This window comes from Cajanus cajan, chromosome 2 (assembly GCF_000230855.2).
Source record: "Cajanus cajan strain Asha chromosome 2, NIPB_CcT2T_4, whole genome shotgun sequence".
In the NCBI taxonomy this organism is placed as follows: domain Eukaryota; kingdom Viridiplantae; phylum Streptophyta; class Magnoliopsida; order Fabales; family Fabaceae; genus Cajanus; species Cajanus cajan.
The window spans coordinates 61,776,686-61,804,238 of NC_138518.1; the positions used below are offsets into that span (position 1 = coordinate 61,776,686).

General features: G+C 31.4%; 1 protein-coding gene across 1 annotated transcript; it reads right to left on the reverse strand.

Annotated features, from left to right (window-relative positions):
* Window positions 1-10,044: 10,044 nt before the first annotated feature.
* On the reverse strand, window positions 10,045-19,799 carry LOC109804845 (RNA polymerase II C-terminal domain phosphatase-like 1). Its single transcript, XM_020366726.3, has 17 exons — window positions 19,063-19,799; window positions 17,939-18,409; window positions 17,346-17,556; window positions 16,941-17,098; window positions 16,764-16,834; window positions 16,439-16,544; window positions 16,215-16,298; window positions 15,524-16,114; window positions 15,358-15,418; window positions 14,189-14,319; window positions 14,026-14,079; window positions 13,294-13,390; window positions 12,244-12,479; window positions 12,072-12,161; window positions 11,470-11,535; window positions 11,274-11,353; window positions 10,045-10,838 (listed from the first exon to the last, which is right to left on the reverse strand). The coding sequence occupies exons 1-17, from the start codon at window positions 19,315-19,317 to the stop codon at window positions 10,730-10,732; spliced, it is 2,871 nt and encodes a 956-aa protein (XP_020222315.2). The 5' UTR covers window positions 19,318-19,799; the 3' UTR covers window positions 10,045-10,729.
* Window positions 19,800-27,553: the final 7,754 nt, after the last annotated feature.

Here is a 27,553-nt window from a genome sequence, read left to right on the forward strand (position 1 = left end):
GCGAAAAGGGAAGAGAAAAAATAAATCATATTATTAAATAAATTGGATGAATTCAACAATCAAAAAAGGTGGTGTACCATAGACCACTTATAAAGGTGATCTATGGTTACATTTGTGACTTTACTCCTTTTTTAACTTTATCCCATCTTCTTTTCTTTTCTCACATTATTGTCACATCCTCCCCTTCCTTCTTCCCATGCAATTAAATTTCTAAATCCTATATTACATTATTTTGTTTCAAGTGTCTGACTTTTAGTTATACCATCAACAATTATGTTAACCTTCTTTGCAAGTATAAATATATGAGCATTCTTTGACTATCAACTCCTGTTAACCAAACAGTAAATACATTTAGACATAATCTCATTCTTATAGCTTGCATTTTTAAGGGGATTTTAGACTCTCTCCAACTAGAAGATGTCATTTGTATGTCATTTAAGGATCATGGAGACATGCATGCGTTTGAAGAGATATCATACTCTTTTATTTTATTATTTTCTTCAACTTAATAGTGTGACACCCTTCTATCCTAAAATATTATTAAAAAGAGGTTTTAAAATAAACAACAAATAAATACATAAATAAATAAATAAATGTCTTAAAACATGTAGATATAAATCCATTGTAAAAGGGGTCCACAAGTTTGCCAAATGAAAAGTCTTTAAATAAAATATAAGTAATTTTCAGCAAAAATTCAAAAATAAGGCACAAACTACCCTTTATATCAAACTTCCAACATATAAATATATATAAAAAAAAAATATGGTAGAATAAACTCTCTCTATGACTAATAAAAGCATAAAAACTTTTAATGCCCTAATGTCACACTATTAAAGCAAGAATCCAAAATAGTCATTGAAAAACATTAAGCTTCCACCCCTTCGTGCTCGGCCTCATATATCTCCTCTGCTCTTGCAATGCTAATCAACTCAAACAAAAAAAACAAACAACAAAAATTCAAAGGAGTGAGAATATATCTCATCCATCTAAAGCACATATGAAGTATAAGGATAGAACTAAACAAGACATATATTATAATTAAGCTTTATACATGCATTTATATTCATATCCAATATCTAAGGCAACACTTATCTCAATAACATCAATCACTCTACATTCATTCAATATTAACAACAATTATTCATGTAATCCAATCAATCTCTATTATAATATAAAGACTTGTACAAATGAATGTGTTGAACTCTACATGCATATGATACCAATATCTCTTTATCATCACCAACTCAATGTAGCTTTGGAGCCATAGAATAGAATCACCACACACTGGGTGACCCCCTCAATCCATTCACAGCCGACCATGATTACCTCACACCCCCATTAGAGACTCCCTACTATAACACCCCAAAAGTCTAGATAGATGACCATAAAGACTCCTCTTTATAGATTTGTATTATCTTACAAACAAAGTATAAACGCACAAACTCTACACACAACAATATCATACCAATAAATGCAATGTCCACTTGGTGATTTTTGTTAGACTATAGAGTCTAGACTTCTCCACAACATGTCAAGTCCTACTTGGATCTCATCATTACTAGTTGAAGCCTAGACTTACACATCTCATCAATAGCACTTCATGCATCATGTTGTCATCAACACCATCCCATACACATGTCATCACTATGCACCCTCATTATTCGTGTATCACATATTATAACATTCATCATTATCATAACATCATTATCAAGCATCATCACATATCATAATATTATACATAACCATTACTCAAACATTGTACACAACATTCTCAATTCAAACATCAACATTTCACTTCATATCATACATAATCATCTCATATCATATATAAACACTTAAAGAATAAAACAACTCACAAATTATCTCTTCTTATCTTAAGCTTCTATGATATCGTATGGTTTAAATGCAATATATAGAATTTTACCTATGCTATCAAGTTGATTTTTTTTAAAGATAACATAATTATCAACAACTTTTATGTTAACATCAAGAGTTAATTTTACTATCTACTATTTTTAAAATTATAAAACCACAATACATAAGCCTAATTCTAACAACTTGACTTTTTCTTACTAATTTGATCATAACTTGAGTTTTAGACCTTTTTTTTTGTTATTTCAGTGCTTTTAAAAAGTTAACATCTAAGGATATAACTCTTATGAATACCATAAAACTTAATTCAGTCATTTAGAGTCCTCACAAGACTTACTAGTTACAAATGTTACTTTTCACACATAGAACGTGAGGCTCATTTTATGACTCACATAACTCGATCATTTCTTAACATTTTTATGTGATTCTAGAATTTAAACTATAGTTGCAAATGTTTGCTTTCCAACCCAAGAAATGGAACTCTATTTGGTTAATCACACAAAGAGAAATCACCTAAATATTGTAGCATGTCCATACAATTTTTTTTATAATTAAACAAATCATACCAAACTCCCAAATTGTACATCCAACCATAACATCCAATACACAAAACAATTCAAGTCAATCATTACAATTCACAAATTTTCCAAAACAAGACAATAGACCAATTTCAAATCACACAAATATGCATCCACAATAATTCAATCAATATCCTAAGAGCTCTAGGGGTTGTCTCATTACCCACACCCCTCACACGTGCCTATGGATCAAACATCCTCACTCCTCCTTACCTTGAGTGATGATCCTAAGGCATAAGCATGTTCTTCGTAACCTTAACCGCTACTCCACACTTTCTTCGGTCGCTTCCTCTAGATTTTTCCTTTGTAGGTACTCATAATAAGGTTCAAAATAGATGCACAAGAATGACCTACTTCTTTAAATAAATAAATAAATAAAGCCTTCAAGTTGGACTCAAAAATCTAATCCAAAACTTCTATCTTCACCTACAAACCTTTTCTTTTTTATTTTAATTAATAAAAACATTTTAATTATATTACTAACCTAATTAACTAAATTAAGTAAAAAAATATAATTACTTTATTAAACATTTATTTTATTTTATTTACGAAAAAAAGATGTTACAAACAATGTTTATGCCTATCTAACCAAAATGGTCTTAAGCTAATTTTGTCATGTTTAGAGGATTCCTCAATCCCTTTGTGAGATTACAAGGTATATGTCCTTTGCTGAAACAATTGATGACTAATATCAACATTAACATGACCACATCCTTTTTACTTCAGTTTGAGGTTTGCATGAGCTCGAGGATGCCTCATGGGCGTGCATTGACAATTATTTCACACTTTCTCCCATCCATACATAATGTTCCTAAAAAAGGACATCTTCCTAGAAGTCCTCTAAGAAGGTCTCACTCTCTAAGTATGCATGTGCAACACCTTACTAAAGGTTAGGTTAAGGATGACAAAAAAATTATACTTATGAGTATCTCTAAATAAAATTTTCTACAAATAATTAATAAATAACTTAAATGGATACTTACAAGTAATATGTAGGTTTGTATGTAGCTTCTTGTAAACAAAAGGAGGTCGAGTATTATAGTATTTATATCCTCAGGTACCCAGATATGTAATATTACTTTGTGTTAAGTTAAGTGAAAAATCCATATTGTGTATTACAATTTTTTTTATCTTTACTTGACCAAATTGTAATTTTTTCATTCAAATCCTTGAAACTTGAGGACCAATTGCAATACAAGTTACCCTAACAAATGTTGGTTGACCAAATTGTAATTTGGTATATTTTGAATGAATTATTGACTTTTTATTTGATAAAACAATAAATTTATTTTGCCAAGTGATAAAATAAATTCAAATGAAAAAAATACTATCAAAAGAATTAAGATAAACATAAATCTAAAATTGTTTCAATAAAATTAACATCAAATATAAGCCCAAAATTGTTTTTAAAATCAACATAATTAGTGCGGAGAAAAGATAAATACTAGAAGAGATTTGAATAATGTATATCAAAAACTCGCACTTTTACATGGTGAAGTAGCAATGCTAGATAGATGGAGTGCAAAGAGATGTCAGACAAAACACTGAGTATTTTTATATTGATTTGTCTCAACCATCGAGACTATGTTTAGTTATCAATCTAATTAGATTGAGTTCCACTATCTTTCAACAAACATATAAGTATTCTTTCAACAAGACACTTCTAGATCAACCTTAATTATTCTTTGACTTGCTTCTTCAAGCAACTACTCAAGTATTGTTTTAACAACAAACCTCTCCAAGCTTAATAACCAAGTATTCTTTTCAATCAAGTCTCTCAAGCTCAAACAAATATTATTTTACAAATAAGTGCCTCCAAGCTCAACCTTATAACAATGGTTATGAAGGTTACAAGAATGTTATTTTTGTCTCACTTAGACATTATACAAATAGTATAGAGCAGTAGGCTTTGACAAGAAAGAATGAAGTTATATACAAGTATAATTTATAAAGAGTATATGTTTCTATACAAATGTATATATGTGTTTTGTCTTCTTTCTTGAGCTTTGAATCTTCTTAAATAGTAACTTGGAGAAGATGACTGTTGCAACACTTTAAATCTGGCTCACAAGTTTGTTTCATCTACCTTCAATGTTTTTCCTTGAGATGGGAAGTAATCGTTGACTCATTTAATGCAAGCATTAAATGCATTTTACCAAATGATACCTCCTATCTAATCAAGAAAACTACTTACCATTTTCCATACCTAATGAAGCTTGTAAAAATAATGTTAGCGTAGTGTAACAATAATAGTAACTTTATCTTTTTTCCTAGTGATTTTAGGGATCTTTGTCCTTGGTCTTAACAAAAAGCATGATCTTGTTCTTTTTAATAGATTTGTACATTCCAAGATTTTTCTAGTTTGATCGGTTAAAAAATAAGACATTCAAAATGAATTTTGTCATTAGTCTCAATAAATAATAAATATTTAATGAATATGAGATAGACTATATGTTTCATCTAATTCACATCGTCTTACAGACAATCTACATCTTACACTTTGTTTGATAAACATTTTCGAAGACACTTTTGTAGATATTTTCTCTTATAGAAACATTTCATTTATTAATATTAAAACTCTAAAACTCAAGAGATCCAAAATCATCTTTTAATTTAACAATTACTTTAGTGAAATTATCTTTTGTTATTTCAATTGTTACCTAGCTATTATAGGGCACAACTACGCTTATAATTTGAACATTGAGCTCAACCCTTTTATATAAAAGTGTTGTAAAGCCTCATTCATATAATAATAAGATGAATGGGTTTAAAGCTAAAAGAATAATTGTCTCTCTATCTCCAAGTTATGTGTTTTTCTTTCTCTTCTTTGTTCCCTCTAATTTCTCTTTACATGGAGAACAAGACGGTATAAAGATTAAAATGTAATATTTTTAATTATAACAACTAAAAAGCTTATGAAAGTAACGACAGTAACGACAACGATAATTATGGTGGTCACATTGGTGGCAATAATGGTGGCGACAGCATCCGGCCACCATGTTGTGGCAATAACGGTGGAGGCTTTATTGACAACAACATCAACAACGACGGTGGTTGTAACAATCATAATCATGAAAGTGATAATAGTACTTTTTCTGTCGCACAATGACTGCAATTTTAACATTTACAAAATTGTCTCAAAATGAATGAGTTCTCACTTTTCAATGTAATATTAATTATTTTTGTCCCTTCATTAACTATTCAACTACCATAAATAAAAGTAATACATTTATTGAGAGGGTGAGTATTTTAGTAAAATTGTATCAAAAAGTGATATATTTATTGTTGTTCTTAATACGTGTGCAAAAACCTTAAACTATAATCATTGTGAAATGAAAAGAATAATAATATTGTAGAAGAGTATCTATAATTCAATTTTAATCTCAACCATCAATTATTTTTATCTATAATTTAAAGGCTATTATTTACTCATCTCATCTCAAACAATAATACATGTTTTTGTTGGATACGTTACTAGAGTTTTATTTTTTTAACCAAAGGAAACTATTAGTTAAAACCTGATGGAATCATGTCCAAGGGTCCAATCCAAAAGGAACCAAGAGGAATGAGTTATGCTTGAAGGTAGAAGACTCAAGCTCGTTATTGAGCCTTATGTTATCTTAAGTCCATATTCTTTTTCCTTATAAATATTTCTTTGTTATATGTCTTTTATTTGACTTTGTATATTGCGTCAAATAGTATAAGATTTATTTCCTTGTATTTTCTTTTTGAGGTGTAGTTAGTAGATCAAGAGGTGTAACTAGTAATTGGTCCATGTAACTAAATGGATTGGAAGTGGTGCCTACCTACATGGATTGGATGTCCACCATGGTGTATCCTACACCCCACCTTAGGCTAGAAAACTCCATTTAGTCACATGCATTACTCATTAGTCACATCATTTATGTTTGTCACTTGACAACTCCTTATAGGCTAGTCTAGATGTAGAGCACATGGCTTATAGAGCCAAGAGTTAGGCGCCACATTTGAATTTCAAATTCAAATGTGATTGGCATGCCAATCTTACCATAATTAGGCAACCATGGTTCCATTTTAACCTTGGTTTGCCAGCATGCACTCTAAGCTACCTCACTCTATATTTTTTTTCCCTTGTATTGGACGTCACTTTGAGTTTATATGAGATTAGAGATTCCAAATTTCCCTCTTCAAAGTTTTGTTTTCTATTGGAGTTCTACTCCTTAAGATCTTTCATCAAGGAATTTCTCTTTGTGACAAGACTCTTCTTGCTTATCCTTTCCTTGAAAGGTGGTGCACCTCATCTCTTATCTTTCATCATCATTTGTTTGGTTTTACTTCAATTTGTAGCAATGGATGAAGATTGGAGAAGTTAGGAGTCAAAGGTTGATAAATTTGACTTCCATTCACCATCTAGATTCCGTCGAAACCACTGTATGCACAATAAAAAGTCCCCACATCATGTTGTGCTAGTAAACAATATATGTAAGTGATAGAAAAAGAGTTGTCAAATTAAGTTCGGCCTGATGGGTTTGCTCATTAATAAGGTTAGCATAAACCTCAATAAAGATGACCTAAATAGAATCAAACCACTTTGGCCTAAGCTACATAACCTGACATGCCAAATAGACTTATGATACACATTTAACAAGTATACAAATTGTCGTAGGTATTAAAGAAGACAGAAATTCAAGTATCGATTTTACATGGACTTTAGTTTATAATTGTTTAATATAATTTTGGTACTAAATAGGTTAATAAAAGGATTTTTAAATTGTTTAGAATGAAATATGAAAATTTATAGAAAAGCATATAGCAAATAATAAAGAATTTGAATTTATATAATGATAAGAGCAGTCAAAAATTTATTTCACTAACCTTTCCCATGTAAATCCTCTCCAATTTTCATTCAACATTTTAATTTTACAATTAAGTCGACAACCTATAATTATATTCAAATCTTAATTCCTTAAGAAATTCTAGGTTGTATAAAAGAAATTTCAATTCCTTGATAATTTTTGTTAAGCAATCCTAAATTAAGATCAATGACCAAAAAGTCGATTGTTAATGTTTATCTCAGTTCCTCGGTAATAAATATTATCGACATTTTACCTAGATCATAATTCTAAAAGAGTTTTTCAAATGCAGTTAAAATTATAAAATCATGTATTGGCTAAACACACCTTAAGAACGATGTAAAAGAGATTAACTGAATAAAAATAATATATTGAATAAAAACATAGAAGATTACGTGAATACAACAACTATATCAATATCCAACATAAGAGAACTTAGCCATGCATGATTAAGGATTACACAAGAGAAGAAAGACCATTGAGCAATATGTGATTACATGAGTAACCTCATAAAAACTCTCTCTAATCTTTCTAAAATTGTGTTTGTAAAAGTAAGAACGAATACAAAGACATTAGAGAGTCTATTTTTATAATATTTTCTAATAGGTTTTCAGGTTAAATATGTTTGCACAGAGGGCCCATGTACCCCACTCTGAGTGAGTGTATGCCTACTCCAATAATGAGCACTCAACTAATTCGCTTTGAGCGAGTTGGTGTAATCTTCTTGGGGTGTTCTCTTATTTCTTACTTCAAGCGATTATTTGGTCGCTCTTAACGAATTTTGTTGGCTCAAAACGATCTTTTATGTAACTCAGAATTATGGTCTCCTTTTGAAAGTTGTAGCTTTCAAATTATTTTTTACTATGTTATATCTCGACAAAGAAAAATATTAAAAATACTTAATATTTAAATAATTAAATCCTAAATTAAAATTATTAGATAAAAAATTGAAATTAACTATTAACTAAATGTTTTGTGATCAAAAACAAAACTTATAAATATAAATATATTAATAATTAAATAAAATATGTATGCATTATTTGACAATTATTAGCTTATGAGCCAAACTGGCCTACAAGCTTTAGATTGACTTGAAAGAGAAATAAAAAAATATTAATAAATCAAATAATAATAATTATTAATATTAAAAAAACATAAATTAAAATATAAGTTTTGAGTTGTAGTGTTCTTCTTTCTTTTTTATCATTTAAAAAGATTATAGAAGGAAAAAAAATTAAATTAAACTTCTCTATTGATTTTATAGATGTAATATATATATATATATATATATATATATATATATATATATATATATATTCTTTATTTTCTTTATTCTATTTTATTTATCTTTATCTTTTTTACTTATCAATAGATTAATTGCTTCCCAACCTCCCAAATTTAAAACTCAGAACAATATATTTTCACTAAAATGAATAAATAATAAAAAAATAATAACTAGTTAAAAAAAACAGATTCAATTTATATATATATATATATAATCATTTTTAAATTTTTTATTTATTTTCAATTTAGGCCATGGACCTTATAGGTCTGCCCAATCTGACTTAATTCATCATTTGGCTTGTGCGAGCTCGATCCTATTAACAGCTGCAAAACGAGGGCTAAGTTCATTGAAATTTCCTTTTCAACATTTAATTAAGCTGAAAATAACCAAGCTAACACCAGTTGACATTGACCATTTCAATGTTACTTTTAACAAAAAAACGCAGCATTTAGATCCAGTGTAGAAAACCAATCCAAAATTAGCTCATTTTTAAATTTAATTTAAAACATTTTAATAGAAAAAAACACATTTAATTAAAATTACAAAAATGAAATAGATTATCATTTTATCAATTATTTTAAATTATTTTTTATAAAAATAAAAGTTAATTATTTATATTAATTTATAATTTTTATATCTTCATATTATATTAATTTGTCATTTTTCCTATTTTAAATGCAAACTAGTTATTGTCAATAGAGATCATTACATTTTATTAAAATTTAAAACTAAGTTAAATAATACTTTTAATTTGAACTTTTACATGTGCTTTAAATGTTAAAAATCTATAATTATGTTTTTATTTTAATCTTTAGTGTTGTAAAATTACATTATCCTTATTTAATATTATTTTATACATTATTATTATTTTATTAATTATCAGTTCAATTACATTTAATATTATTTAAGCTTTTAACTAATAACTTAACCGATCATTAACTAGTATCTTATTCGGTTCAATAAGCGGTCCGAAAAAACCCTCTAGAAACTTCCCAAATTTTCAATCATTACCATTATCCAAAGGGCAAAATTTAAGTGTAAATTCTAAGTGAAATTGATGTTCTCCAATCAGCATTTAAGTTTTACTTCAGTAACATACATAAATATATATATATATATCAATAAAATTTGCATTAAATGCAAATACTTATTATTAGAGTAGAATTCTATTTCTGATTGGAAAACATTAATTATACTTATAAAAAAAAAAAAAACTATCCAAATCTAAATTATTTATTCATATATGATCATATTTTATTATCTCATTCAAACAGGTCGCACGTCACTAATTTTTCAAAAGAATTGTTATTTATACAATCATACAACAATTTGTACAACTTTTTTTCTCTCTTTCAAACTTTTTTCTCTTTTTCTTCTCTTTATCTTCTATTGTTGTACAATTTGTTGTAAATATTGCTATACAAATAACATTTCTCTTTTGAGAAAGATGTTTATTGTACCACAACTCTCATCAAAAGACTTGGGAACAAAATTAACAGATAATCACAATTGAGAAGTGTATTACATCATCAGTGAGTTACAATACTATGCAAATTCACCAACCTAAGACTCCGCAAATAACAGAGTCTCGAGAGGGGCGAATGGTGACAGAATTAGTGCAATGAAAAACTATTGGCCGGTTAGGGTTAGTGAAAACCGACATCCATGCATAAAAAAGAGAAAAAAAAATACCTGTACTAAATCGTTGTGTACCATTACTTCAATTAGAAAAACGCTGAATCAATTCTCATTTCCAATAAGGTTACTCTGTCTGAGTATGCAGCATCATGTGTATAAACCACAGAAATGCAACTACGCATACGACTTGCCTCATCATCTTGTCTTTGTGAAATTGGTCTCAAAGCATTTCCAGGATACACAACCAATACTGCATTGCTTGGGAGGACCACGATGTGAGTATCTTACAACATCTTTGACCAGTATGGCACCCCAATTCAGTGAGGAACTTATATTGGTACAAAGAGTGGGTGGGTGTTCTATTTTGGCTTTTGGCTCAATGACAAAATGACTGAGGCAAAGCACCCACTTAAATGGAAATGGTCCAACCCAACAGCCATTCTCCATATTGTTGAATCAGTAACATACATTTGCCCCAACAACAGTCATATCAATACGAGAGATTGAAAGGTCCGGTACTCTTTTCAAGGAATTGGTGGAGCATTTCTGGGATATCTAGCTGAAGAGGGAACACGCTGCAGAGTTCGAGGGTATTCTTGCTTTAAACGTTTATTTGAAAACCCCTGATGTGACCTGATTCACAAAAAATATAATGTGGTATAAGAAAACTAGTTATTCACAAAGCCAATGAGTTTTAAGAAACCAGCATATCATTGTTAGAACTTAAAAGCCAATTCTCTCTGTATTTGCTTTGTCTATTTTTTTTTTATAATATTGACCAAAAGCGGACAAGATAGCTCGCACTGCACCATATATATTTCAATTTGAAGGAAATCAATAGGGCTTGCAGAGGGCATAGCTTCATAGATTGTAGGGTTGTCATCATCACGGGTATCTCGTGCAGATGAAGCTAATCCCAAAGTTCATACGGGTGCAGATCACCACATTCCACATGCTAGATCAAGAGACCAGAACAAGGGAGAGTAGAGACTAAAGTCCATCCATTATGCAATAAAACATAAAAAAGAAAATTATATATCCACAATCTGTTAATCAAAAGTAATAGACCTGGGAGAATTCTGTCGTCTCTGACTCTGAATGCTTTGGCCAAGCTTTGATCTTAGACTCCCAAGTGCCTTCTCAGCAGCCTAAAAGAAAGAATGCATCTTAGTGCTCCAACACAATATGTGAAGAAGTTAATCAAATTAATGGAAGAAGACATGTATTCATCAATAATATTTCATAATTAAAGAAAACAACAGACCTGCGTTCTAGCCTCATCCCATGTTAATCCAATACCTTTACCAAAGACCTTGCCATCTATTTCGACCTAAGATATAGAAAACAAAATTATTTTAGATACTTCCAGAGCCAGAATTAAATAGTAAGTCAAAATGCAAGGATAAACAAGGCGACAGAAATATATTATGGCAAAGAAAGCTTCCTAGTCATAGTTTACAGCCCCCCCTCCCCCCCTTCTTTTACAATTATGTTAACAGAACTACTACCCTGTACACCTGGTACCAGATTCTGGATTGTAAAACATAATTACCATTTAACAATCATCCTTCAGCTTCCTTCAGAAGTAAAAGAATAATAAAAACCACATAAATAGAAGGGAAAGTAACCCTATTTCTGATATTACACACTGGAGACCCCAAACTTGCCCAAGACCCCAAATATATAGAGAAAAATCAAAGTGGCAGCAAGATATCTCTCTTTATCTACCTCTCAAAGAAACAAAGATCTAAAACACGTAAATAAACAAGACAGAGTTAAGAAACAAAGTATAATCATTTTGCAACGCAATGAAACTAATATTTTTAACTCAACTGGTTCAGACCACTGAAGCATCTGATTACAAACCTGTGCATGTACTTCATCTTTCTGAACTGAATTTGTTGACACTGGAGCAAGTGTAGGTAGAAAATTGACGCCAAGACCCTCCATCATGCACTGAAGAAATCGAGTTGGTCACTAACAGAATTTACCAAACAGGTGAAAGAGGCAATAGGTTGGTCAATTTTAAAAACCTTACCAATTCTTTCAGGGCAGAGATTGAACCCATTGACCTCTTAGAGACTTCCAACCTAGGATCTAAAACCCTTGATGGATCAGATGCAGTTGAAAATGAAGCTGAATCCTCTTTAGGCAGTGACTGATTACCAAGAGAGCTGGTCATACCCATGTAACCATTGTCATTTGCATTAGGAAACCCACTCACATCGCCATATGTGGAACCTGGCTCATCCTTAGCACTAGACAAATATATATCTACAAAAATATCCAAAAATGTCAAAATATATTTATTATGAAAACAGCTTCTTGAATATTAAAAAAAAATTAAAAAGATTTTTGTTTAATCATTGTCAGCTTTTATTTCTGACACTGGGATCTGACAAGAGACTTTACTAGGTTTAGAACCTGACTAAATTTTGTAAATTAAATTATGATTTTACTTTCTTATTCATATACCTCAAAACCTAACCAATTTACTTTCGTTGATCATAGCTAAAACAATCGTCCACAAAGACCTTTAGACCAACTCTCCTAAAAGCTTAATTGTTCGAGGGACGCCAAAGAATAGTTTAACCATTTTAGATCTCTAAAAATCCTCATCCAAGAGCCTTCCAAGCTTGAAGCATGGACTGCGAATAAGAAAACTGACAATACATAGGCTCACTTTATCTTATGATTAATTTTAATTTAATAATAAAGAACCAGCAACATGGCTCAAAATCTTGACCTGAGTTATATAGAGATTTTGATACCATGTCAAAAGATCAACTCTCTTAAAAAGCTAAAGCTACAAGGTGGAAGCCCAAAAATGGTTTTAGATCTCTAACAAGGTAGACTGAATTTTTATTGATGGCAGGACGATACGAGCTTAATACACCAAGTAAGTCTCAATATTAAGCCAATAGGTTGGTTTAACAAGGATAGCTCTGATTTTGATGTTTTCATTTTTTAAAAAATAAAACTACCATATGCATCTTTTGGGGGAGCCAAAAAACACAACACATGCAAAAAAAATGTAGTCTAGATAAATCTACAGCAAGTCACAATTGAAAAATTTAGAATATCTTACCAGCCAAATGTTTGATAGAATCCTCAGCAGCCTTATGCTGAGCTTCCTTTCTAGTTCTGCCAAATCCATGACCAACTTTTTTTCCAGAAAACCATGCCTACAAATAAAAATGACAATTATAAGTAGACCGAGTCAAATCAATAAATTCTGATTAAATAGAATGGCAAACATATTTCAAGTGACTTCACCTACAGGAAGCAAGATGGAATTGGGTCTGAGCCTCTGACCTTAGGATCACATTAAATTTATAAATTTGTTTACAGAAAGACAACATCCATTCATGAAGAGAATAAAGATCCTCTCCATTTCTTCCATTACTAAAGTTTTAAAAGTATAAATATGACTCTTTCTAAAGTATGCATCATCTTCATTTTATTGATTTTTCAAAAGTTTAGGAAATGGAAGTAAACCGAAATGGAGAGGATCCATTTTCTCATCAAGGTACCCTATCTTGTGTTTTAATACCTAAGAGTCAAATAATTGGTGTCATACCACTTTGCAGCAAAATCAATTTTGTCCAGTTAATTAAGAATAGGGGAAAATATAAATCACATGCAGCAGAATCACCAATATAAAGAGTGCGTGCACACAAGAGAGACTTTATCCTGACAAATGAAAATTACTAACTCATTTATAACTCCAAATTCCTAGAGAAAAATATAAAATGCAGAAATTCATGCGAACATAATCAACAAGGAATCATAAAGTCACGCAGTCCACAATGAAAGATACCTCAATAGAGAACTGCAGTTCTGCACTTGAAACCAAAGATGACATAAATTCCACCTGTTTACATTAAAGCATATATACTTAAAACAGTGTGCTGACTGCTGAGAAATTAAAGTATCCAATGATGCCCCTCAACTTACTAGAAGATAAACATACTTCTACTCACCTTTGTTCCACACTTCAGTGCAATTTCCTGTAATACTACAGCTGGAGTATCCGCATGCAATACAGAATGGCTAGATTCTGAGTCAAGATCCCTGTGGCTGGAAGATGACCTACTAAATGGGATATCATCACCTTCACAACAAACCATGATATTATGTCACTCTAATGGTAACACAAACAAAGAGCTGGAAAAAAAAAAAAAAAAAAAAAAAAAAAAAAAAACAACAACAACAACAATAACATTCCTGGTCATAGTGATCCTATGAATGTAATCATATATCTTGAAACAAACGACTTCTAATGAAACATTTTCAAGATCATATAATGTATTTTGAATGTGCTTATTAAGTCCAGTTAAAATGTGTTGGAGTTCAAGTGTGAAGTGAAGTCTCACATCGGTTAGAGTTGGGCATGTTGAGTAATATATAAGTGAGAAAGATCCACCTACCTAAAGCCTTAAGGTTTTAGGTTATGTTGTGGTGTCAAGCTCACTTGTATGACTTACTCACTACCCATTGTGTGGAATACTCCCTGGCGTTAAAAACTCCCTAACATGGTATCAGAGCCATTTAGATCCACTTTAAAAATGGGCCACCCACCATTGATGCATGCCTCATAGGCATGAGGGGGTCTATTGGGAAAAACCCAAGTCCCGCCTATCCTAGATCATTAAAAAGGGTTACCCACCATTTATCCACGTACCAAGCCCAATAGTGCTGGACGTGAGGGGGTGTATTGGGAAAAACCCAAGTCCAACATCGACTAGAGATTAGGCAATTGAATAGTATATAAGTGGAAAGCAACCCTCACCTTACAAGCCGGTTTTGTAGAGTTGAGTTAGGCTTAATCCACTATTCTAACAAAATGTAAATGAATGAAGACAATGGCAATCACCTCAAGAGACATATATAAAAAGTAAACAACTGAAGACGGGCAATCATCTCAAGAGACATGTTTAAAAGGTAAATGAATGAAGACATGCGCAATCATCTCAAGAGACATTTATTATGAATAAAAAGGATATATGTGTGTGTGTTGGGGGGGGGGGGGGGGGGAAAAACAGATCTGTGATTTCAAAACATTAACCACAAGTTGATTCCAGCAAAATTACATTTCTAGATCACCAAAGAGAAACAACCAAACAAGTAGAAGCAAGTTGCTACAGCTTACCAGATAAACGATAACTAGAGAGCGCATGGTTTAATCTTGGGCGTTCATCTCTATGATACATCTACAAAGAAATTATATTCGTACAATTAATTGCCTAAATAAGCCAAAAGTCTGATCCTCCAGTAAAACCTCAGATGATAGTATGATACATCTACACAGTCATTACCTCCTTTGGCAATCTTTGGTGGCTATCATGGAGAATTCTATCAGAAGAAATAGAACTTTCAACCTTAGAGAAAAAGGATTGATGATGAGGCCGGTGCTTTTCAATGCCCAATGGACCAGAATCTAAGGGAAATTCTTTAGGTACTACCCGGTTTAGTGGCTGTGAACCAATCTCCTCTTCTCCTGGAAACCAACCCCCTCTTGATGATGGTACACGAGGAACAGAGACTTGCACGGGATGTCTAATAGGAAATGGAGGCTCACTGGATGCATGATCCCTGGTATCTTGTCCATGTTGCAAAATGAGAAGCCTACGCCTTGTATCTGGGTCTAATTCTGATTCAGGTACTTCACCTTCTTCTCTAGCAGGAGAGCTGTGCAAGCTAGATTCAGAAGGGGCAGCTTGACCCATTGGCTTTACTAGGGTAGTAGCAGGTTGAGGGAACTGTACATGGGGAAATGGCATCATAGATGCTTGTGCTGTTGAAGGAGGAACTGAACCAGAAGACACCATTGTGTACTGAAGAGAAGTGAGCCGGGGATCTAGATTAGTGGTTGTCACAGGAATAGTTGAAGCAGCTGATAATGCATCCTAGCAATAAGTACAATAACAACAAAGATAAGACAAGCTTCACCTTTAATCATACATATATCACAGTTTTTACATATTCATTCAGAGCTCTAGTTGATACCTTTAATTTTCTTTCCACCTCAGCATCTGCCATCCCATCAAACAAGAATGGATCTCTGTTTCCATTGGAAATAGAACCATCATCCTGAGTAGCAGTATAACATAAAACAGTCAGACACAAATGTTGCAAAACTAATGATACAAATAATGCTTCAACTTCAACATAGTACATGCCAAATAAAAGGCAACAAAAATATGTATATTTATAGATTGACATACACTAACCTCTGAAACTAGATAATTGCTCACATCAGGAGGAGAAGGTATGTCTTTTATATCATCTTCATGAGCAACTTGAGAAATCTTTTGTAAAAGGCCATCATCAAAATCCCTGTCACCAAATAAGAAGCCATTATCAGGTTCAAGAATCCAACTTGGTATATACTTATATACTGATTGGAGATAAATAAACTGTTAAAAAGTCAACTTATAACTATTAAACAGAGTTATCCCCAGATAGGCAAGGAAAATCAATGAATCTGTGCATCTTCCCCATTCTTTAAGATGTACAAATAAGGGGTCAAAATTACTTTTAGAAGGTTTAACTTACTTAAAGAAGCCACCCCTAACATTGCAAGCAACATTTCTTGCAACACACAAGACGGGAATAGTATTGCTTGCCTACAAAAGACAAACAAGTTTAAATAATCAGTTCCATAGCAAAATTCCAATCATGCAAGTTAAAGTATTGGGCTGCCAACTATATATAGAAAAAAAAAAAAGTTACTTCGGCTTGAGGAGCATAGTATGGAGCAAATGCAGGGACAACATGAACCCGAGGTTGATCCTTCTCATCCCACACTTTCAAGCGATCATCAATTACCAATGCCATCTTAGGATGACATAAACCATCTTGGAAGACATTGAACAATGATTTCTTCAAACCTATTATATTATTAAAACACCATAAAAGTATGACAAGTAAATGAAACAGCAGCAGGAAAAATGGTGGCATTTAGTTACAATAATAAAGCATAAACAAGCTACATCTCTATATCAATCTCAGATAGGTGAATTTTAAAATACAAGCTGTGCTCATTCTCCCAGTTTGCCTCTTTTAGGCGATTCATTGCAAATATACAGCTAGTCATTGAAAACAAAACTAATAATAGATAATAACTATGCAACTTACCAGATTTAACACATACAATGCGACCTAATAGTTCTTTAGAATTTATCAAATTTGAATCTGGATCAAGAAGTCTCCACATTTCTAGTGCATAGTCCCTTTCAGCCATTGTGCACACATAAACCTCAAAACGCTTGCGTCCTCTGGCGGTCAGGTAGCTCCGAAGATCTTCCCATGCAGGTCTCAACCTCACAAGAACACTTGTATCACGAATCTATCCAAACGCACAAGTTTTGTTAGATTAGTGATTCTGACTAGTCTATCTGCTTGTATATGTGAAACAAAATAGATAAGACACCACTTATCTATTTATGTCTATATCATCAAATCAAACATTTGGGCACAGGATAGGACAATGCGCTTTAATGTGGAAATCATGTTACCCACTCGTCCAAACAACACAGTAAAGCAGAAATCACATTAATTGCAATGGAAAAGTGTCTCATGCATTTATTTGAACCAATACAGGCATCAATCAATGACTAGAAATGTCATCTTTAAAAGAAAACTGACTATAATAATAAATCTAAAAAAAAATACAAGACCCCAACATGAGGTTGTAGATTCAACTAAACTAGTGGATACAGATTAAATACCTGTGGATTGATACGCGTCAGAATAATGTTCTTATCCTGTAACCGTATCAGTGGCCGAACTATAGGCTGGTGACTGTCAGATATCGCTGGAACGATCTCCGATTGAATTTTAATCACTCTACCGTTATCGACAACCTGATCATTTTCAGCATATTGCTTTAATATACTTTTGTCATCTAGGTAGCGCTTGACCTCTGCCTGCATGCCAGAAATTCGTTGAGGATCTACTTCAGAGTTTATTTTTCTCTGGAGTGCCTCAATTCTATCCTCAAATGATCGCATTGTGTTAGCTACAATAAGTGTTTCATCCAGATCAAACACTATACCCAAACATCTAAGATTTAACATCACAAGGCACGAATCATAAAGTCCCAAAGCAACAATAAATGCCCAGAAGCATGGTCGATCATCGTTCCGGGAATGCATTGCAACCAAATGTATTTCTTCCCCACCTAGTGGCATTACCGCAGTCTGCAGGATCCCACATCATAACCATAGTTAAAATTCCATGAGAGAATTGTGTGGAGAAAAAAACATTATTACTGATAACCACATGTAATTTAAGAGATAAACATGAATGACCAATGCTCACAAAAAAAAGCTACAGATCCTGTGAAGTGATACATGGACATATTTGCAACTCTGTTGAAGATATAAAAGCCATTTTACTACACTTTAGACCACAATTGAAATGTTCAACAAATTTTGAGATTCTTTCTTTAACTAAAAACCCTAGCCAACATATATACTACATTTCACTATCATCACTAGCAACAGAAACAAAGTGTCTTTCATAAAATAGTCTCATTCAACATTGTGAAACTATGTTCAATTTAGATATAATGACAAATATGGGTCTCTGTTATGTGACCAGGGTCTCTGTTAAGTGACCTAGAAGCCAGTTCCTTCACCATCTGGGTTCAAAACAGCAGATTCGTTAAGTTCAGGCATATTACAAAAATCCTCAAGACTAACACACTAAGTCATAGTTGGTTATCCAAAGATTCCAATGCAGTCCTCTCATATCAAGTCCAGAGTCAAATTGTTATGGAATATAGTGCTTTTAGTAGTTATATTTTTATTTTTTTTTTGCCTTTTTCATCTTTTAAAGTGTTACTATATACCTTGTTCTCTCTGATACACAAGGAGTGCAAGTGAAAGAGGCCGTCCTGCTGCTGAGTCTTTGACTCCATTTTGAAGCAAACACCACATGAGGTAACAGTGTGAAGCACAGCAAGTGGGGAACACCTCTCACTTGGTTGCGAGAAGTGGCTTATTCTGATTTCCTTCACATGGAAGTTCTTGTAGTTGTTCTCTTCCGGGTATACCTCTACCTCACCCAACACCACCTCCCCTTGGTACACCACCGATTTATACATTCTCTTTTTTTGTCCCTTCAAATCAAATCACAAACACACAAGTCTTTGGAATTTCATCAAGATTCCGCGTAAGTAAGGGAAAAAGTATTCATCATCATCATCATCATCACCATCACCATCAACATCAACATGGCCGTGTCCAGAACGCTTTATGATTCATCTGATTTTTGCATTACCGGCCAGGGAATGTACATATAAAATAATAACAAAAATATATGAAAATTAGGCCGTTTTGTTTGTGGAGAAAGTTTTAGATCGGGTAAAACAATAATATTCCAAGAATCGTAGGGTGTGTGGGATCGTGAATATCCGACTCGGTGGCCGGCGAAAGGTTTTTTCGTTTGAGAAATGCGTAGTTTTCGGTGGTTGCTAGGGTTTGATGATGGGGGAGCGTGTGGAAGATGATGATGATCGCAGAGGTGAAACCCTAGATCCGGGAAAACGAAAGGTCAAAAACTGTACTTGGTCCCCAATGCGTAAGCCACTCCTAATAAATAACACTAGCAATATAAAATTAACATATGCTTCTTTTTTAATTTGTTTAGCAAATAATGGGAAATAATATATTCTTTTCCTTTCTCTTTTGACTCAATTCTGTGTGTGGATAATATGATAAGATTGTAACAATGATAATTCGCGTACAGGCAGCATGTAAGTGGAGATCTTTTCATCAAATTATTCAAATTTATTTATTTTATAATTTTTTTCTAAAATTAGTGTAATAAGTTGTTATTAAATAAGGTAGGATGTATTATGAAATCATGACATTAAATTAAGAAGAAATGAGATATGCACTTGTATCTAAACACAAACATTGATTTTTTATAATTATTGTCTTATAAATTATATTAAATATGGTTTCTAATTAATTGACTGTCTAAGAATTTAATACCTAATAAACATTAATTGACAAGTGACAATGTAAAAATGTTAACACTTATGATTCATGAGTTAAATTATTTATATATATTATGATTCAAAAATGCAATGTGTAATACTTTAGTAATAAATGATAAATTATGTATACAATAAATATAAGAATTAGAGGGAGTTTTTTTTTTAGTCTTAATGTTGCGACAAAAATATATTACAAGAAAATATAATTTATAAAAAAAATAATTATATGAGAGAACTAGAATTATAAGGGAAAGATTGAAAGTATGAAGTCTCATTCAAAGGAATTGACAAGATTAGTTGTTTGGTATGTGACATATCTTTCATTTCTAAACTTATGGAAAATGTGAGTAGATTCATTTCAATCTAATATATCTCAAATTCTCTTAAGCATATTGTTTTTACACTAGGATGAAGTAATGAGAAAATTACTTTCTAATTAGAATAAACAAAAAATGTTGTTCCACACCAATAATCATGACTCATTTGTGTGTTAAATATAAGATTTAGGTTTTTGATCTCATACCAATTGAATAGTCATTAATGGAAGTGCATAAGATAATCCTAGATTAACTGGGTTAAGTAGGTTGTTGAGGGATTTTAAAGGGAAGTAGTTATATGATTTTTTGGCGATGTAGGTATTGATGATATCCTAAAAGCTAAACTATTGGCCATCCATAATCTCTTGCAATCGATGTGGGATAGGGGTCATACAAATATGCTACATATTTCAATTTCAAGCCATGCAATCTTGCTCATAAGGAATTTGCTTGATCCTTGTCATGGAATTTCAACAACCTTAACATTCATTAAGGATTTTTCTACATGTCTTAGAAGGTTGATGTTCGTCACTCTTTTATAAGGAGGAAACCAATGTGTAGATTATTTCTCAAATCTTGGTCATAATTTCAAGGTCTTGTTGTTACTTATGCGCAATATTCTTGAAGAGGTTCGCATGTTTTTCCTAGCAAATGTTAAAGGAACTAGATTTTTAAAGGTGTAATTTTATTTTTTGTTTGTTTATTTTTCAAAATGCACCCAAAAAATATAATATATGGGAATTTAGTCCCAATAAAATCATTTCAAATACAAGAAATGTCACCTTGACTAAGGAGATAATATATATATATATATATATATATATATAGAGAGAGAGAGAGAGAGAGAGAGAGAGAAATGACATATCTAGTGAGAGAAGGGTTTCTTATGTGAAAGTGAGAGAGACACGTTCCAACCATGAGATTAAAATAAATGGTTGGGATCAAAAGGTTCATTAAAAACTTTTCACACTTTCTACTACTTTACAATTTGCGAGAACCAAACCAAAATAACCCTTAAATTCCAAACATTCTACTTACAAAGCTGAAATACTTTGTGCACCTTTGTTTTATTCTTATTATCACCATCATTTGCATCAATTATTAGTGTTAAGTGAGGAATTTTGATTCACAGAACTTATACGTGAAACAAATTTTTTTGTCTTAATTCAACTTTGGAACAAATAAAAATTAAATCTTGATGTGACAAATATTTTTTGCGGGTAAGTGGTGTTCATCATTGTTGAAAACCATTGTAAACAACTCATTTATGTATACATTTTGGAATGATTCATAATTATTTCTTTTAAGGTTTATCCTTGTAGGAAACTATCATTAAAAAACACAACCTTTTTTCTAAATTATTGTATTTTGAGATTATGATAGTGTTAATAAAGAGGTCACTGATATGTCCTCACTAGATAATGCTATCACAATCTCAAAATAAAACAATCCAAGAAAAGATTGTGTTTTTTACGATGATTTCCTATAATGATAAATTTTCTAAAAAAAACATAATTTTGAATCATCCCAAGATGTAATGATGCAGACATGACTATGTTGTTTATAATGGTTTCCAACAATTATGAATATCTTCCCCTCTAAAAAAAGTAATCAAGATTTAGTTTTTATTCATTCCAAAGTTGAAATAAGACAAAAAAAAAATAGTTTCACATATAAGTTCCATGAATCAAAATTTCCTTCCTGTTACAATAATAATCAATACAAAAGATGGTGATAATAAGAATAACAAAGGTCCACAAGGACAAATTTAGCTTCGTATGTAGAATGTTTGAGATTTAAGGGTTATTTTGGTTTGGTTGCTGCAAATTGTAAAATAGCAAAAAGTGAAGAGTTATATGATGATTTTAATGAACCTTTTGATCTTAATCATTTATTTTAATCTAATGGTTGAAATGTGTTCCTCTCACTTTCACATAAGAAAATCCCCTCTCACTATATATATATATATATATATATATATATATATATATATATATATATATATACACACACACTCCACTCAATAACTCATATTTTACATCAAATTCTAACGATTCAACCTTTAAATTAAAAGTTATTAATACATAGATCAAGTCTACAAAGTTTTTAAAAATTTAAAAACTATTTGATACTTCGTTTCATTAATTTAAATCAATGTATAAAATATTTTTATAATTATCCATCAACTTAAATTAGTGAAATAGAGTATCAAATAGTTTTCAAATTTTTTAAAACTTTGTAGACTTGTTCTATATATTAAGAATTTTTAATTTAATGATTAAATTGTTAAAAGTTGATGTAGGATATGAGTTATTGAATGGAGTAAGTCTAAATACATGAATGATCTACTTACTCCAAGAGTAAGTCTTGGCATGCTTACTTCACTCAATAATGCATGTTCTACATCAAATTTCAATGATCCAACTATTGATATTACAACAAGATAAGGAATAAGTAGTATTAGTCATCTAGTCCACAACTTTAATTTTCTTTCTAAAAATGTATAAGACATGAGTACCAATTTTGATCCAATATGTTCCAAATCCTCTAAGCAAGTTACCATATGAAGGAAAAGAAAAATCATTCTTATGCCACAAATATATAACAATGAGAAAATCAACTTTAATTCAAATTTAATGAAAACTTTGTCTCATGTCAATTGAACAATTGTAAGAATACCTCAAGCTTATGATAACAATGGTATAGTGACCAATACTCTTAGAGAAAGCTCTAAGCCAATAACCAATAATATTTTCATAGACCTGATAATGTTCTTAATGAATCATCCACATTGAAATTATTCCACCATGCAACTTTGAAGGAAAGACTAACCAACCATACTTTTACGTAAATTTATATTTTAAAAAGATGGAAAATTGACACACAGTGAACTTCTTTCACCCTCATGCTCATTTTGTCTCATTGCATTAAGGACATTAAATTCTCTTCCAAAATGAGCCTGCATGTTTTGGCATTACCAAATGCAACAAATAGTAAGGCCAAAAATTATGTGACAAATTGTGTCTCACTTGTTAATTTATATTTAAGAAACACAACATTTTTTAAATTTTAAATATATATCAATTGTGTATATGGAATGTATACGTGTGTTTGAGTAAGATGTTTGATATCTGTACAAAATGAAAAAAAAATAAATTTTCAAGTGTGAAATTAAGTAAAGACAAAGATGACATTGTGATATTTCCATATAAGTACAATATATTTATATCCCCTCAACACACACAGCCCACCAACTTACATGTTTATTAAGCATAACTTTAACCTTCAAAACTACCCCACCAACTTACATGTTTATTAAGCATAACTTTAACCTTCAAAACTACCCCACCAACTTACATGTTTATTAAGCATAACCTTAACCTTCAAAACTAAATCCTTATTGAACCTAACATATTTTTAGATTTAACTTATTTAACCTTCTAAAACCTTTCATTTGAATTGTATTCTTAATCTTTCAACAAATATCTCTCTCGTATTGTGAATAACAAATTTTATCCTAACTCAGTCAATATTTGATAGATTAGACTCGATCAAGATTGGATAAGATTTGTTACAAAGTGGATGAAGTGACTACAATTGCAAACCAAAAAATAATGGATTATGGATAAGCAATTGGGATAAATTTTTATCTATAAAAAGAGACCTAATAGGAGAGGAAAGAGGGTCAGAGACAAAAGGAGAAGATAATTACTTAGAAAAGTTAGAGATTAAAAGCATAGTTTTGACATTGCATTTTACATAAGCAAAGTAGCAATTGTTGTGGTGCCGGTTAGAAGCCCAAGGCCTATATCGTCGTATTTTTTTGGGTATCATGTTATTCACAAATTCAATAAATTACTTGTTTTACTAGTTGATACTCTTCTCCTTGTTTGACTCTCTATTATTTCATCACTATTGTGTTTCTCTCCCTTTTCATTTTAGTCAACATGTATCTATGCATATTATATATATATATATATATATATATATATATATATATATATATATATGGGAATGCTAATGTACTCCCACCTATTTTTTAGTAAGAGTATGTTAGCAACCTACACCAAAATTTTAGGACAAAAAAACCACTCATTTATTTTGATTTGATTAATTTGTATAAAGGATATTATAGTAATTTAATTTAATTTTAAATGAAAATAAAATATTTTCTCTCTCTTATTAACTTCATTCTCCAATTCATTTATTTTTTCTAATTAATTAATTTTTATTTGTTCAGAGAAAAAAGGGAGAGACATCATGAGAGATGAGAGAGAAATGAGTTAAAGAAAAAATTTAATAGGAGAGAGATAAATATGTTAGAGAAAAAATTTAATAGGAAAGAGAAATGAGTAGGAGAAGGAATTTAATAAGAGAGATAAATGACTTAGAGTGAATTTAATAAGAGAGAGAAAATATTTTATTTTCATTTAAAATTAAATTAAATTACTATAATATCTTTTATACAAATAAACCAAATCAAAAGAAATGAGTGGTTTTTTTGTCCTAAAATTTTGGTGTAGGTTGCTAACATACTCCCACTAAAAAATAGGTGGGAGTACATTAGCATTCCCCATATATATATATATATATATATATTAAACTTGAAATGTAATTCTCTGCTCATTTTTTAGTGTAATCAATCATTTTTTTTTGTTTAGTGTAATCAGGATCTAATACTTTGACCTTTAGGTTCTAGAAAAAAATGTTATGCAAGTTATCCTTTTTTTTCTTTTTTATTTATGCGTTATTTAGATTAATGATTTGATAATCCATGGTTCAATCATCTTTTTTTCTTTTGTATTATTTAATTTTTTTAATATGTATTAGAGATATCTCCTTAAAATAAGGATATGTGATTTGCATTGTGTGATCATTCATAATTTTTGGGGTTTTGAATTTTTTTTAACTCATAAAATGATTTGTGATATTAATTTAGTAGCAATTTTACCATTAATATCACTTAAATCATAAGAATCGATAGAATAGTCATTTATTATCTTGAATTTTGGTGCATGAGGTAAAATAAAAACTATTCTTTTAAAAATTTAGGCAAAACACCTAATTTGGTCCCTTATAATATTTAATAATTTCAATTTCGTCCCTCTATAATTTTTTGTTTTAATTTGGTCCCTAATAAATTAAATTGTTGCAATGTCGGACTTCCGTCCAAATGATTTAAACGCTGTTTGTGCATTTTCCATGTGAAAAAACAGCTGATAATTTCTTTTAATTGAGACGTGGATTTCTAACGTGGAAGAAGGGATTTTGTTTCCCAAAATCGCGAGAGAGAAGAGAGAGTACAGAACTCTTGATCCATTCGTTCATAGGAGAAATAGTTGTTCTTAGGGTTTAGGGTTTGGAGAAGAAGAAGAAGTCGCATGCATTGGCAATTGATTTGAAGAAGAAGAAGTCACATTTGTGTGTTGTTGTAATCGGGTATGTATTTACTTTAGGGATTTTTTTTTCCTTTCACGTTTGATTGAGGGGTCTTATTGGGTGAATTTAGGGATAAGGGCAAGAATGGGTCTAGGTTATGAGTTGCGTTTTGATGTTTATTGGATAGATTTTGCTTTTGGTGTGGTCCCAAACAATGGGTTCGTGGCAATTTGTGGTGTATTTTGGTTACCGTATGAAAAAATCTTGTTCCATTTGTTTCATTCTGTTGTGTGGCCCCGAAAAATGTTGTGTGTTGTGCATATATTGGCCCCACCGAGTTCTACATTGTTGACCCACGTATAGATGCATATGATGGCCTAGTGACACAGTGAGACACTAATCCTAATTTATTTGCATATGTTGGCCCAATAATGTTCCTTTTTGGACTATGAATATTTAATTGTTCTATTAATTATTTATGTTTTTCTTAATTTTTAAATAAATAATTTTATATAATTGTAAATATAGATTACAATAGGTTAATAATAAAATGTGTGTGTTTTGAATTTGTATAGGAGTTGCCTGATATGGATGAGTATTTTGAAGTAGTTGTCCATCATGGGGGAAGTTTGTAAATAAAGGGAAGTTAGATTACGTGGGTCATGATTCCACATGGTCCTGTGACCCTGATAAATGGTCTTATTATGAAATATTGGATATTTTAAAGCAAATGGGATATATTATAGTGGATAATATGTGGTATTTTATGGGTGGGGAAGATTTTGAGAATGGGTTGAAATTGTTGTCTGATGATAAGAGGGCCATGGAAATGATAAGGATAGCAAGAAAATTCGGAAATGTTAGATTATATGTCGAACATCCAACATCTCAACCTGAAATTATACAAAGTTTACCTTCAGCTATTGTTGTAAGAAATGATGGGCCTGTGCCTAGTGATAGTGGGCTGGAAAATGATGGGATGATGAGAGATGACAGTGGGAACCGTCATGTAGTTATTGATGACAGTGGGTTTGGGCCTTTTGTTGATGATGAAAGTGTGTCAGGGGGTGGTGTTCCTGATGAGAATGTGCTAGAGGGTGGTGTTGCTAATGAGAGTGTGCCAGAGGTTCGTGTTACTGGTGAGGGTGGTGTTGTTGAGATTGTTGTTTTTGACAAACAAAGTGAAGATAGTTATTGCAGTTTTCCTTTAGTACATTTGGGTGATACTGATGAAGAAGAAATTTCAGATATTGAATTATTTGAGGTACCTGTTAAACCTAGACATAATTCATCAATTGATAGGTTTGAAGGACCTTTGGAAGTAAGACGTGTTAGTAATAGTGGTGAGTTAGATATATTGAATCATTTTGAAAAACCTGTCCTTGAACCAGTACCAGAACAACAACCTAGTTGTAGTAAGAAAAAGAGAGGTAGGCCTAAGAAGACTATTGAGCCTACTATAGACCCTACAGATGAGGATACTGATGTGTTTGGTAATGATGATTCAAACGATGATTTAGATGATGATTCAGATGATGACTTGTTCCAAGGTGACAACTGTGGAGTAGATAAAAAAACCCATTCCATGGGTAGGGGTCTTTCAAATGAAGAATATGAATCAGAAGAATTAGTAAGTGGCCCGA